This window comes from Fragaria vesca, linkage group LG2 (assembly GCF_000184155.1).
Source record: "Fragaria vesca subsp. vesca linkage group LG2, FraVesHawaii_1.0, whole genome shotgun sequence".
NCBI lineage: Eukaryota > Viridiplantae > Streptophyta > Magnoliopsida > Rosales > Rosaceae > Fragaria > Fragaria vesca.
In genome coordinates this window covers 24445687-24456390 of record NC_020492.1, presented here as the reverse complement: position 1 = coordinate 24456390, position 10704 = coordinate 24445687, and the positions used below count along the sequence as shown (strand labels likewise).

Here is a 10704-nt window from a genome sequence, read left to right as displayed (position 1 = left end):
TTAGCTGGTTTTTATTTTATGCATGTCTGTGAAGATAGTCGGAGAAAGGCGTCGAACAAGCTCATCTTCATGTAACTTGGCCATCTCATCATGTGGAAGTGTAACCATTACCACCCTACTCAATTCACCATCTCCTGGCTTTGCCGGAAAAATTAGAACCTGTCCTAACCTTAACACTGGCTCCACATAATACGACACGCGAATGGGTGCATTCCCGTCTTCGAAAACTGTTGAAAACGGGTCTACGGCCTCTAAGCTAGCACAAATGAGATCAGAATCGTTCATCAACAAAGGACATTGATCATCAGTATGTTCGAGCCACTCTATCAAATCCATGATGCCTTCGCAGTCCATTTTTGCGACCACTTCACCTATAGAACTCACAGCTTCTGATAAGTTGTTTCCTTGGAAACCCTCTTGATGCACTTTGTTATAAACCATGCAATTTCCAAAGAAACCTTTATCCAAACCTAAAACCGTTCTCATATCCATGCATATAGACATGTTGATTAGCTCATTTCCAATTCCTTTCACCTTGCTAATGCAGAACCAGAAGAGCCCAGCTAGGGCCTCGAAGGGTGATGGTTTGGATCTGTTGGTCGCACCAATGGGCTGGGCCATGGCAATGCAGGCCCGAACCATGGAGTCCGAGAAGGCAAAGGCAACAGTTGTGTGACTTTTGTTTGCCGGAAGCTGCATAGAATTCTTGATGGAGTCTTTGTAGTGGTTGATCAAGGAGGTATACGGTTTGTGATCGAGTTTTTTGTTTCCGGACCTCCGTGGCAGCAGTGGGTGGAAAAATGGTGGCTGCAACAGCTTTCCAGGGAAGCTTGCGTCGGCCCAGGCTTTGAGGAACATAGTTGCAGAAGTTGGATCTGCCAGAAGATGATTGCAACTTAACCCAATTGCTAAACCACCGTCCTCAAATTCGGTAAGCTGAAAAAAAAGGATAACTATTAATTTGACAACATAACATGTTATACTGAACTATGAATGTTATAATCAGTAAAAAAGTAATGCCTGCACATAAAATGTAGACCATAACAAGGGACGGTGGTCCATTTCTTCCCAATAGACAAGCATAAGCTCTTTCTCCCTATCCACATTTCTTAGCCACTCCTCCAAACTCCCTTTAGCCCTAACTTCCACCATTCTCACTCCAGCGTCATTGAACTTCGATGTCCACTGCCCTCTCTCATTCCTCGCCAACCGGCCTGTCATTATCGGAAAACTTGTAAGCGCATCCGAAATGGACTCTCTACGCCTCCTAGTGACTTCACCGGGCTCTGGCACACCCATTGATGCGTAATACAACACCATTCTAAGGTGTTTCTTCTCCATTATTCGGTCAAGAACCGATAAAGAGTGGCATTTTTCGACCTCAACAGGTTTCGTGCTCACGACTGTTCGTGTGCAAATGATTTTGACCTTGGCCATTATGATGGATACTGAAGAGCTAATTTGCTCGGGGAATTATCTGTTTGTTTAGCAAGTGTACGTGTACTCCATGTTTGATATATAGTACCAGAAAAACTAACTCTTGATTCCCAATTGAATTATCATAATCACACAAATAGCATGCACCAAATTTCTTTTCTTCATCTTTCTTATTGTTATAGTACGTGTTTGATCTCATCTCTATTGGCGTTCAGTTTAAATATAAGAGCATCTCAAACCTTTGATCTAAAACATATAATAGGTTTGAGTTTTGTAAAATTTCATCTCCAACCTACTATCTAGGTTTATCTAAGTTAAGCTAAAATATGATTTACCTAAAGTGTTATATTTTTTCTCAACCAAATAGACGGAAAAATGCGCGTTACGGAAAAGATACACATTTATATAAAAATAAATAAAAAATAATAAAAATAAGTGGCTCACGCGCGCATTGAGGTCGTGTTCATCACAGCTTCATCCCCTGCTGAGTTTGTCGACTAATAACACACCTCCACGAATCAGATCAGAAACCTCTCTTTCCTCTCAGACTCTCCTCCTTCCCTCCCAAACCAATCAACCAAGAAGACGAAGAAGATTTAGGGTTTCCGAACATGTCAGGCGCGGCAATAGCGGTGGGTTACTCAAGCTCGTGGGCCCGCGCCCTCGTCCAGATCTCTCCCTACACTTTCTCCGCTCTCGGTATCGCCATTGCTATCGGCGTCTCTGTCCTCGGCGCCGCCTGGTTTGCTTTCTCTGCTTTCTTCTAATTTCATCGATCAATTTGTAGTCTTTGAATTACTGATGGTTTTAGTTATTGTTTGTTTTGGATGATTAGGGGGATTTACATCACCGGCAGTAGTTTGATCGGCGCGGCAATCAAGGCTCCTCGCATCACTTCCAAGAATCTCATCAGGTGATTCATTCTTTGCCAGTTTGTAGTTCCTGTGATTTTGGATTTGCATCCCAGAAATTTGGATTGTCTTGATGATATTATGTATCTCTGTGATTGAGTTTCATAGTGGATATGATTAGTTTGGTTGTTGATTTAAGGAGAGAATGGGGGCATTCTATCGAAAATCTGGAACGATATTCGAGCAGATGCCAGTGTTTTGTTTTGCTTTTCGCATTAAGCTTTCTGCGCTTCTGCTTAGACATTGGCTGTATAGTTAAGTTGTGTGTTGGCTTTCCGCTTCAACTAGCTCTGTGAAGCGAGGTTGTTGAAGGAATCGTAGTCCTGATGTTCCGTAGGGCAGTAGAACCTATTGTGAATTTCTTCTTTTATGCTATGGATGGAAAGGGAATAGTAGAGGACCTATGGAACTTCAGTATTTGAACACGAGCAACTTTGTAGAGAAGGCTTTGAAAGTAGGACAGTGCTAAGTGGCATTTAGGTTTTGAAAAATGAGAGATTTATGGTCATAGATCAGTAGGATAACTGACTCCTTTGTTGGTGGCTTATATAAATTAAACCTTTCTGGTGTGACTTCTGGTTATGCATCTCTCTCTTGACTGTCTATGCGACTGAAACTTTAGACTACAACATCCAGTTTATGTTCACAGATTCGTATTTATATTTATGCTTCTAAAGCTAAGTATGACCTTAAGATGCTGCATTTGGAAACTAACTTGGAAGGGGTACATCTATTGTCACAGTGTGATCTTTTGTGAAGCTGTTGCTATATATGGTGTTATTGTTGCAATCATTCTACAAACAAAGTTAGAGAGTGTTCCTGCTTCAAGGATATATGCTCCTGAATCTCTTAGAGCTGGATATGCAATCTTTGCTTCTGGAATCATTGTGGGATTTGCGAACCTTGTCTGCGGGTCGGTACCTTAACCTTCCTTGTCACTTTTTTTATGGAGTGCTGTGAAGAATTCACCGGATCTTACAGTATGAATCATTTTGCTGGTTTCTCTTGTGGTGACAGGTTGTGTGTGGGAATCATTGGAAGCAGCTGTGCGTTGTCCGATGCCCAGAACTCAACACTTTTTGTGAAGATCCTTGTGATTGAGATCTTTGGCAGCGCCCTTGGATTATTTGGAGTAATTGTTGGAATCATAATGTCAGCTCAAGCAACATGGCCTACAAAATGAAATTGATTTATTGCTCTCTGAAACTTGGCAAGACATTAAGCCAGCGTAATGCGCCACATGAGTCTGTATTTCGCTGGTTTCTTCAATTAGTGATAGGAATGTTAAAGCTGCTGTGGAAATATTAATATTTTTCCTACTGTATCAATCTTAGGTTGTATGTAATCGGATGGTAATGAATTGTTGGAGAGCTGGTACGTTCTTGTATAAGAGTGAGTAATGATTACCTCATTCTTGGTCGCAGACTATTATTTAGTGTTTCAATGAATAACATGATTTTTTTTTGGCAACCTCTTCCTCAACTTTAAGCTGGAGTAGCATTTCTCATTTACATGCATTTATGTATAATCTACATGCAGTTTCTGCTTTGTTTGTACGGCATGCTTGATTTCAATGTTCGTTGTCAGTGGCATACCAGATGAAACCAAGTCTTTTTTCTGCAAATAGTTGCACAACGATAATACATGCATATGCATACGACATGGTAAAAGCAATACACTGCTTATACAGAGATCATGACCAATTGGCTGCATCAAATTATTTTGAATACAAAAGGAAAGAAAATGCTATTCTTTCGGTTGAAGCCGGCAACAGAATTGGAATGACAATCTTTCTCAATGATCCGAACTGTAAAATCCAAATCAGACTAGTATGGAAGGAACATCAGAGAAAAAAGGCATTAGTCTCTGTTGAAGCTCTTGACACTCCTCTGGATTAGCTGTCTTGGGGTCGAAAGACTGCAGATCAGGAAGAGCTAGACCTTGTTTAATACGCCCCATTCTCCTTGCATGAAGGACTTGTTTTGATACGACTGGTAACCGAATGGACTGATATTCTTCAAGGGCTGATTGCAAGTTTTCTGCACCCCACTTCTTCAGGCACTGGCCTAAAACCGCAGCATCCAATACCGACATGTTTGTGCTTCTTGTAGCATGAGGAGTTGTGGGGTGAGCTGCATCTCCAACCAATACCACATTGTCCCAATAGATTTGCTCCAAGGGTTCACTATCATATATGGCATTGATGAAAGGATGGCTTGTTTCTTTGATGACTCTCACAAACTCGGGAAGCCACATCTTCTCTGCTTCTTTATGCATCGCCTGGATCATGTCACTGTTTGCCTTCATGGTCATTGAGTCGCTCTTCAGATCAGGCTCTGGTTGATGGACATACCAAATCCAATTCAGCCTTTTGTTCAGAAGCTCATATAGCACAGTGTGACTTCCAGAACCTAAGCCGAAGTACAAGCATTTCCCAAGTTCAGGGTACGCCTTTCGGATCCCCACTATAGTTTCAGATTTCTCACTTCCTGAAAAGTCAAGAACCCCTCTCCATGCACAATATCCTGAATACCTACAAAACCATTATATGATTTATATCATAGTACCCCCACAAACTTAGCATATGTTTGGAAATAGACCAATAGTGTATTTCAAGTAAGCTAGTACACTAACACACACACCTCAGCTTATGATCAGGAACAAAACTTTGGCGGATTTTTGAGAGACACCCATCTGCTGCAACAAGCAAATCGCCAATGACTTCGACGGTCTCATTACTTTGAAGGGATAAAGCCTTCACTTGAACTGATCTCTTGTCACTAGAAATGGAGAAAGACTGGAAATGGTGACCCCAAAGAAACAAGTTAGGTGGCAAAGCATGATATAGAAGAGCATGTAGGTCAGCCCAATGTGCTGCTCTGCAGTTAAACTTCTCATCTCTGGTCAGTGTCCACCTAACCTTCTTCTCACCATCCACAGCATCATTCTACATAACAAGAACTCATCAGATACGTAAAATTACAAATTGAACAGGAATGAATTGGGCGTTTTAGTATGTACCTGATCAATTGTGAGGGGTAGAGTGGTCCTCTTGAGAAGCTCAGGGTCTTTGATCCATGACTGAATGAGCTGCAAGGAGAGAGGGTCAAGTCCTAGTCCTGCACCAGTAGGGCTTCCAGTTGGGGCTTGATATGACTTCTCAAGCACCACCACATCCCACCCTGCTAATATGAGCGTGTGTGCGCAGGATACACCTCCTATGCTCCCTCCTACTATCACTGCCTTTGGCTTCTTTTCCAGAGTCATCTCTCTTCCTCAAGCCAGATTAGTGACTACAGATTCCTCTCAGAGTCTCAGGATTGTCTTTGTTAATGTTTTGCTAGCAACTAAAGGACAATGTGACCAGAAAGAAAAAGGCAAGATATTCAGGAAGAAAAAAGATAATAAGATCACCACTAGTTACAAGAGAACCATATGTCATCACATTATCAAATGGTGGTTCACCATCACAAGACTTGTAGACTACAAGAGTGATACTTGAAATGTACTTTTACCTTCATTTTGTCTCACAGCAAGATTTCACTCTAGGTTTGTTCATAACTTTCTCCAACAAAACCATTATAAGTGGTCTAGTGATTGAACGTTCAAATAAGGAATCTTTTAACTAATGCTTAAATCGCAGAGCTGTCAAAATGACCAAATATTGTGTTAGAATACATAATCAGAACATTTCATATGCATCAAGGGATTAATTCTAGGCCATGAAACATTTTAGATACCCTAACACGGTCAATGGCTAATGTCAATACAAACAACTCGTGAGTTTTCTAATCGGTTTATTTATATTTTTTTACATAAACAAAATTGGAATTTATGCTAACGGGCCTCAGTCTCTTGGGTTGAGCAAAAGGGTCCAGAGACTTGGCCTGCACCGATATCCCCCTCTACTTAAACCCGAAGATACAATTGTCCCTAGACTGTGTTCCACCCCCTCTGCAAAACCCTCCCCTCCTCTCTTTGAAGAAGAAGAAGCAGACGAAGAAGAAAGAAATGGGGGCTGGGAAGCGGGAGATCCAAACCTCACTGGACGGACTGAGGGAAAAGAACTTGATGCAGCTCAAGAAGCTCAACACTGCTCTCTTCCCCGTTCGCTACAACGACAAGTACTACGCCGACGCTCTCGCCGCCGGTGATTTCTCCAAACTTGGTGAGCCTCGCTTCTGGGTTTAGCTTACCTTCCCTTATTCTTTTCTGGGTTCTTCTTGTTTTGTACTGCAAGTCTGCAACTGTAGCCTTTTCAGTTAAATGCTTGCTCGTATTGGTTTATGTGTTTTTGTTTGAGAGAAAGTGTTTGTTCAATGTTGCTTCTATAGTAGTAGTGGATTGTGCTTTTTCCTTGCTTTTGGGCTTTTCTGATTAGTGTTCGATTCGTACGAGGTGGTTTCTTTTTTGTTGATTAAGCATATGTTTTTATCTTCAATGTTGTTTATTTGCTTTTGCTGCTGGACAATTGATAGGAAATAGAAAAATTTGGTTTTACTATTCCATTACTTGTACGTGAAAAGGAAGGCTTGGTTTTACCAACTTACAATGGCGGAGGATGAATAGATGTTTAGGAAGGCTTGGTTTGATTTATTGATAACTCCGAGTAAACTTGTTGATTTCTTGCTCGTTTTCTCAAACAACTATGAGGAACTAATTATTATTTTTCTATATCTTTTTAATTTTATTTTTGGTTTTGATTGATGAGACTTTGGTGTAATATCAGATCAGATCAGAGGTAGTTGGGTAGGTCATAAGGGAAGTTTCTCTGAAAAAATCAAGTGGAAATGTTATCATCATACATTATGCATAATAGTTTCTTGATATGCTGGCTTGATTTTTGGAAGGACTGCTGTTGTATGTCCTCTTACTATTAGACTTGAGAAGAGTGTCATTGTCAATTTTACACTTGTCAGAACTCATGAATGAAGAAGTGAGTGGGGTAGGGGCTAGAGCGTTTTTAGAGGTATCCTGTTGTGAATTATGTGTAGTGTGTGGACCATGACTCGTTTATGTGAGGAGTCTAACAACCTATTACTGAGCTGTCAAGGAAAATCTGTTATAGTTACTTGATGAAGGTGCATGTATGGCATATGAAACTAGAGTACTAGACTGATAAGTAGATGTGACATATACAAAGAAATATATTTTCGTTATTGAGAGTTTTGTTGTTACAATTGTTTTTGACAGCATATTTCAGTGATATATGTGTTGGTGCAATTGCATGCCGGCTTGAGAAGAAGGAAGGTGGGGCTGTCCGCGTGTACATCATGACATTGGGAGTTTTGGCACCATATCGTGGGATAGGCATTGGTAAGCAAGTACAAGCCTTCTTATAAAATTTGTACATGGAAAACTTACTACATTCGTGTTGCATTCCTTGTTATATTTGATACAATTGCGGTGGTGAACCCTTTTCAGTATCTAATTGATTTGATGTTAGGTTGTCCTGAAAGTGCCCCCATAATTCTGGTGTCCAGTAAATGTTTCTTAGATTGAAGTATGGTTAGTGCTGGTTTTCTGATATTAGCTCTGCAATTCTGCAGGTAAAATGCTGTTGAACCACGTTTTTGAACTCAGCACCAAGCAAAACATTTCCCAAATTTACCTGCACGTTCAGACTAACAATGATGATGCCATAAGCTTCTATAAGAAATTTGGGTTTGAAATCACAGAAACTATCCAGAACTATTACACAAACATCACCCCTCCGGACTGCTACGTGCTTACCAAGAATATTACCCAACCTCAGACAAAGAAGTAACATGTCAAGCTGTCAAATGGGAAGTTTGTTACATCAATTTTTGATATCTGTCACTTCTCAATTGTGCTTGATTAGTCTAGTTATAAACTTGCAAAATCATTGGAAGGCCGTATCATGTGAGAGTTCATCTGCTATGTTTCTGCAGACATGACTGCCTCTTTCCTTATTGTACCAAGACAAGAATGTCATTTGAAAATTTTGTAATCTATTGGCACCAGGTAAAGAGTTTTCATCTTCTTCAGAAAGGCATCCGTGTGTTGCAACTTAAGTATGCTTTAGTGACAAAGGTGCCATAATCCGAGTATGATGCTTTTATCAAATAATTAGCAAATTTTGATTCATTTACACCAGCTAAACCTTCTATAATACAGCTAGGAGTCATCCAAAACTAGCACTGTGTCTCTCTGTTTATACAAAGCCTTGGTCTTTCTGACATTCATTTTTCCAAGTAACTTGATAAAACCAGAAAGATACAAAACACAATCTATTTGAACTGCTTAGATGCATTTAGAAATCTAGCGCCTGCTGGAGTTGAGAGAGAAAGATATCCACAATTCGGACAAGTCCTGAACATAAAAGAGCTGGATATACAAGATTTCAAGATTTGATTTACAAAGTTCACCCACAATACTAAATGGACATGATGGGCATTATAGCTTAACTTATTCTTTCATATACAAATTCTAAGGTAGATAGTAGGTAGGTGAGCAAATGCCGTGTATAAACAACAGAGACAAAGGATCCAGACTTCCATCATACAAATGATACAGTAGCTGCTGTATTGAATGTTCAATAGGCTAAACCGCCAGCAAAAGCATCTCCATCATGAAGTACACTCTCTGTCAACCAATAACCATCCCATGAGCCACCAACCCTCTGTCAAGAACAAACTACAGATCAAAATTCTAGTCTACAATTACATAAGCATTAGAGAATGAACTCTGAATCATAAAGTACCCACATGACAAAAATCCAGATATGGTTACCCTAATCTACAAATTCAAAGAGGACATAGTTATGCTCTGGAATTCAAAGAACTCTCTAAAAGGTCTACAATTGTTAGTAATTAGTAGTATCCTGACTATAGTGTTTTGGTATAGAACAGGTTCCCACAACATATAGAGTTCAGTATCATCTCCACTGAGCACGCTGGCAAAGAAGCATCGGTAACGATAACACAAAAGTATTGGAATCACCTACCTGAACCATTGTAAACTGAAATGTCTCCTCTTCCTCTGGCCGACTTCCTCGTATCCAAACCCGCTGCTTATATCGATTCTAGTTAAACCAAAATAACTGATTAGGAACACAAAAGTAACTGCTAACATCATAACAACTAGTTCAAAATTGCATCACACACATGTATATTAATGACATCACTAAATACTCAAAATAGGCACACTGAACAATAATATCTCATACCTCCTCTACAAACAAACTGCTCAATATTTCCCTCTCCTTGTGAGCCAGTAACACCCTATAGGTCGAATGGTGAAATATCCGCCTGAACCGTTCAAACTGTAGTAGCAATGAAGCAGCCAGCCAAAGAGAAAATCATCAACTACATATTGATCAGTAATCATAGACCCACACACAGCTGAAAATTCAAAAATAAACCAACCTGCCCCAAATCAAAGAATGGCCCAAAGTAGGTTGACCTCTCAAAAGGATCAAACCCAGCAAACTGTCAAAACAGGAAAATGTTACTGTGTGAAAGTGAAACACAACACCAACCCAGATACTCAAAAAAAAAAAAAAAACTTTAACCCTGTACATGACCTCAATGCCATAATCAGGGCGAGGTTGGTCATTGTACTTCAAGGCATCTAGCTGGTGCTGAACAGCTTCTTCTGCGCTAAACTAAAGCACAAGTCATATATAATATTATATATATAAATACATATGCATCAAAACGATCATACTTAGTCTGTGAAATAATAAAATGCTTACATTTAATCTCGGCCCGAAAGGTCTCTTCTTCCGCGATTCCAGCCTGCAACGGAAAACAAACATCATCAAACCCTAAACCCTAACAAAACCAAGCGATCGATTTGAATAATTAACTGAGATGATGGATTACCAATCGGCCGAGAGGAAATCAGGTACTTCAGCAGAAGCTCTGAATCGAGAGCTGACAGGTTTGGATTTGGAGAAGAGAAACAGAGAGCTGGGAGATGAAAGAGACGAGCTAAACGACATCGTTTCAAGTCCTCAGAAGAAAAAGAAGTCTCTCCAGAATGGCGCGCGATGGTGGGAAAAACGAAGAGGCTTGAGGATGAGGTTGAAAATGATGTAGTAGCCAATTCATCATCCACCGTCCAAAAATGACCACGAGCATACCAAAGGCCTTGATCGCACGAGCATTGTACTAATCCTGTACGCGACTACATCCGATAACTGAGGGCCCACGTGTTGGCCCCACCGGTTTAAGTGACGACGGACTAGGGAGCAGCGAGATGCTTTGCTTCTCTTCTCTAGTAGAGAGCGAGAGACATGAAGCGCACTCCTCCTTCTCTACAATACGTCGTCGTTTGCTCCACACGCGCCACCGCAATGTCTACGCGCCCTCACGTACTCTCTCTCTCTCTC

General features: G+C 40.5%; 6 protein-coding genes across 6 annotated transcripts in view; 3 read left to right on the top strand and 3 right to left on the bottom strand.

Moving 5' to 3' along the window:
• Positions 1-1437, bottom strand: LOC101305044 (shikimate O-hydroxycinnamoyltransferase-like). Its single transcript, XM_004292966.1, has 2 exons — positions 1021-1437; positions 1-936 (listed from the first exon to the last, which is right to left on the bottom strand). The coding sequence occupies exons 1-2, from the start codon at positions 1435-1437 to the stop codon at positions 1-3; spliced, it is 1353 nt and encodes a 450-aa protein (XP_004293014.1).
• Positions 1438-1944: 507 nt separating this feature from the next.
• Positions 1945-3816, top strand: LOC101295776 (V-type proton ATPase 21 kDa proteolipid subunit-like). Its single transcript, XM_004291439.1, has 4 exons — positions 1945-2179; positions 2273-2350; positions 3091-3261; positions 3366-3816. Exons 1-4 carry the CDS (start codon positions 2049-2051, stop codon positions 3529-3531), a joined length of 546 nt encoding a protein of 181 aa, XP_004291487.1. The 5' UTR covers positions 1945-2048; the 3' UTR covers positions 3532-3816.
• A 194-nt stretch (positions 3817-4010) lies between these two features.
• LOC101294627 (FAD-dependent urate hydroxylase-like) lies at positions 4011-5713 on the bottom strand. The gene is made up of 3 exons (XM_004291436.1): positions 5370-5713; positions 4991-5295; positions 4011-4881 (listed from the first exon to the last, which is right to left on the bottom strand). Exons 1-3 carry the CDS (start codon positions 5613-5615, stop codon positions 4170-4172), a joined length of 1263 nt encoding a protein of 420 aa, XP_004291484.1. The 5' UTR covers positions 5616-5713; the 3' UTR covers positions 4011-4169.
• Positions 5714-6294: 581 nt separating this feature from the next.
• Positions 6295-8362, top strand: LOC101296345 (N-alpha-acetyltransferase 50-like). The gene is made up of 3 exons (XM_004291441.1): positions 6295-6516; positions 7542-7664; positions 7898-8362. Exons 1-3 carry the CDS (start codon positions 6360-6362, stop codon positions 8113-8115), a joined length of 498 nt encoding a protein of 165 aa, XP_004291489.1. The 5' UTR covers positions 6295-6359; the 3' UTR covers positions 8116-8362.
• A 261-nt stretch (positions 8363-8623) lies between these two features.
• LOC101296061 lies at positions 8624-10428 on the bottom strand. The gene is made up of 7 exons (XM_004291440.1): positions 10196-10428; positions 10066-10108; positions 9883-9975; positions 9737-9799; positions 9538-9633; positions 9316-9393; positions 8624-8991 (listed from the first exon to the last, which is right to left on the bottom strand). The coding sequence occupies exons 1-7, from the start codon at positions 10312-10314 to the stop codon at positions 8905-8907; spliced, it is 579 nt and encodes a 192-aa protein (XP_004291488.1). The 5' UTR covers positions 10315-10428; the 3' UTR covers positions 8624-8904.
• A 180-nt stretch (positions 10429-10608) lies between these two features.
• The window catches only part of LOC101304744 (carbon catabolite repressor protein 4 homolog 6-like), a 6420-nt gene continuing 6324 nt past the window's right edge, over positions 10609-10704 (top strand). Inside the window, exon 1 of the mRNA XM_004292965.1 lies at positions 10609-10686. Coding sequence (XP_004293013.1) covers positions 10609-10686 — 78 coding nt within the window. The remainder of the gene's footprint in view (positions 10687-10704) is intronic.

Excerpts from the sequence above, each read along its gene's own strand:
- LOC101305044 (XM_004292966.1), bottom strand. The coding sequence starts at position 1,437 with ATGGCCAAGGTCAAAATCATTTGCACACGAACAGTCGTGAGCACGAAA. Across the intron at positions 937-1,020 it reads GGTCTACATTTTATGTGCAG|CTTACCGAATTTGAGGACGG; the intron begins GCATTACTTTTT and ends CTTTTTTTTCAG.
- LOC101295776 (XM_004291439.1), top strand. The coding sequence starts at position 2,049 with ATGTCAGGCGCGGCAATAGCGGTGGGTTACTCAAGCTCGTGGGCCCGC. Across the intron at positions 2,180-2,272 it reads TCTGTCCTCGGCGCCGCCTG|GGGGATTTACATCACCGGCA; the intron begins GTTTGCTTTCTC and ends TTGGATGATTAG. Across the intron at positions 3,262-3,365 it reads TTTGCGAACCTTGTCTGCGG|GTTGTGTGTGGGAATCATTG; the intron begins GTCGGTACCTTA and ends TTGTGGTGACAG.
- LOC101294627 (XM_004291436.1), bottom strand. The coding sequence starts at position 5,615 with ATGACTCTGGAAAAGAAGCCAAAGGCAGTGATAGTAGGAGGGAGCATA. Across the intron at positions 5,296-5,369 it reads TACCCCTCACAATTGATCAG|AATGATGCTGTGGATGGTGA; the intron begins GTACATACTAAA and ends CTTGTTATGTAG. Across the intron at positions 4,882-4,990 it reads GTTCCTGATCATAAGCTGAG|GTATTCAGGATATTGTGCAT; the intron begins GTGTGTGTGTTA and ends ATGGTTTTGTAG.
- LOC101296345 (XM_004291441.1), top strand. The coding sequence starts at position 6,360 with ATGGGGGCTGGGAAGCGGGAGATCCAAACCTCACTGGACGGACTGAGG. Across the intron at positions 6,517-7,541 it reads CGGTGATTTCTCCAAACTTG|CATATTTCAGTGATATATGT; the intron begins GTGAGCCTCGCT and ends TGTTTTTGACAG. Across the intron at positions 7,665-7,897 it reads ATATCGTGGGATAGGCATTG|GTAAAATGCTGTTGAACCAC; the intron begins GTAAGCAAGTAC and ends GCAATTCTGCAG.
- LOC101296061 (XM_004291440.1), bottom strand. The coding sequence starts at position 10,314 with ATGTCGTTTAGCTCGTCTCTTTCATCTCCCAGCTCTCTGTTTCTCTTC. Across the intron at positions 9,634-9,736 it reads CATTCTTTGATTTGGGGCAG|TTTGAACGGTTCAGGCGGAT; the intron begins GTTGGTTTATTT and ends TTGCTACTACAG. Across the intron at positions 9,394-9,537 it reads GCAGTTTGTTTGTAGAGGAG|AATCGATATAAGCAGCGGGT; the intron begins GTATGAGATATT and ends TGGTTTAACTAG.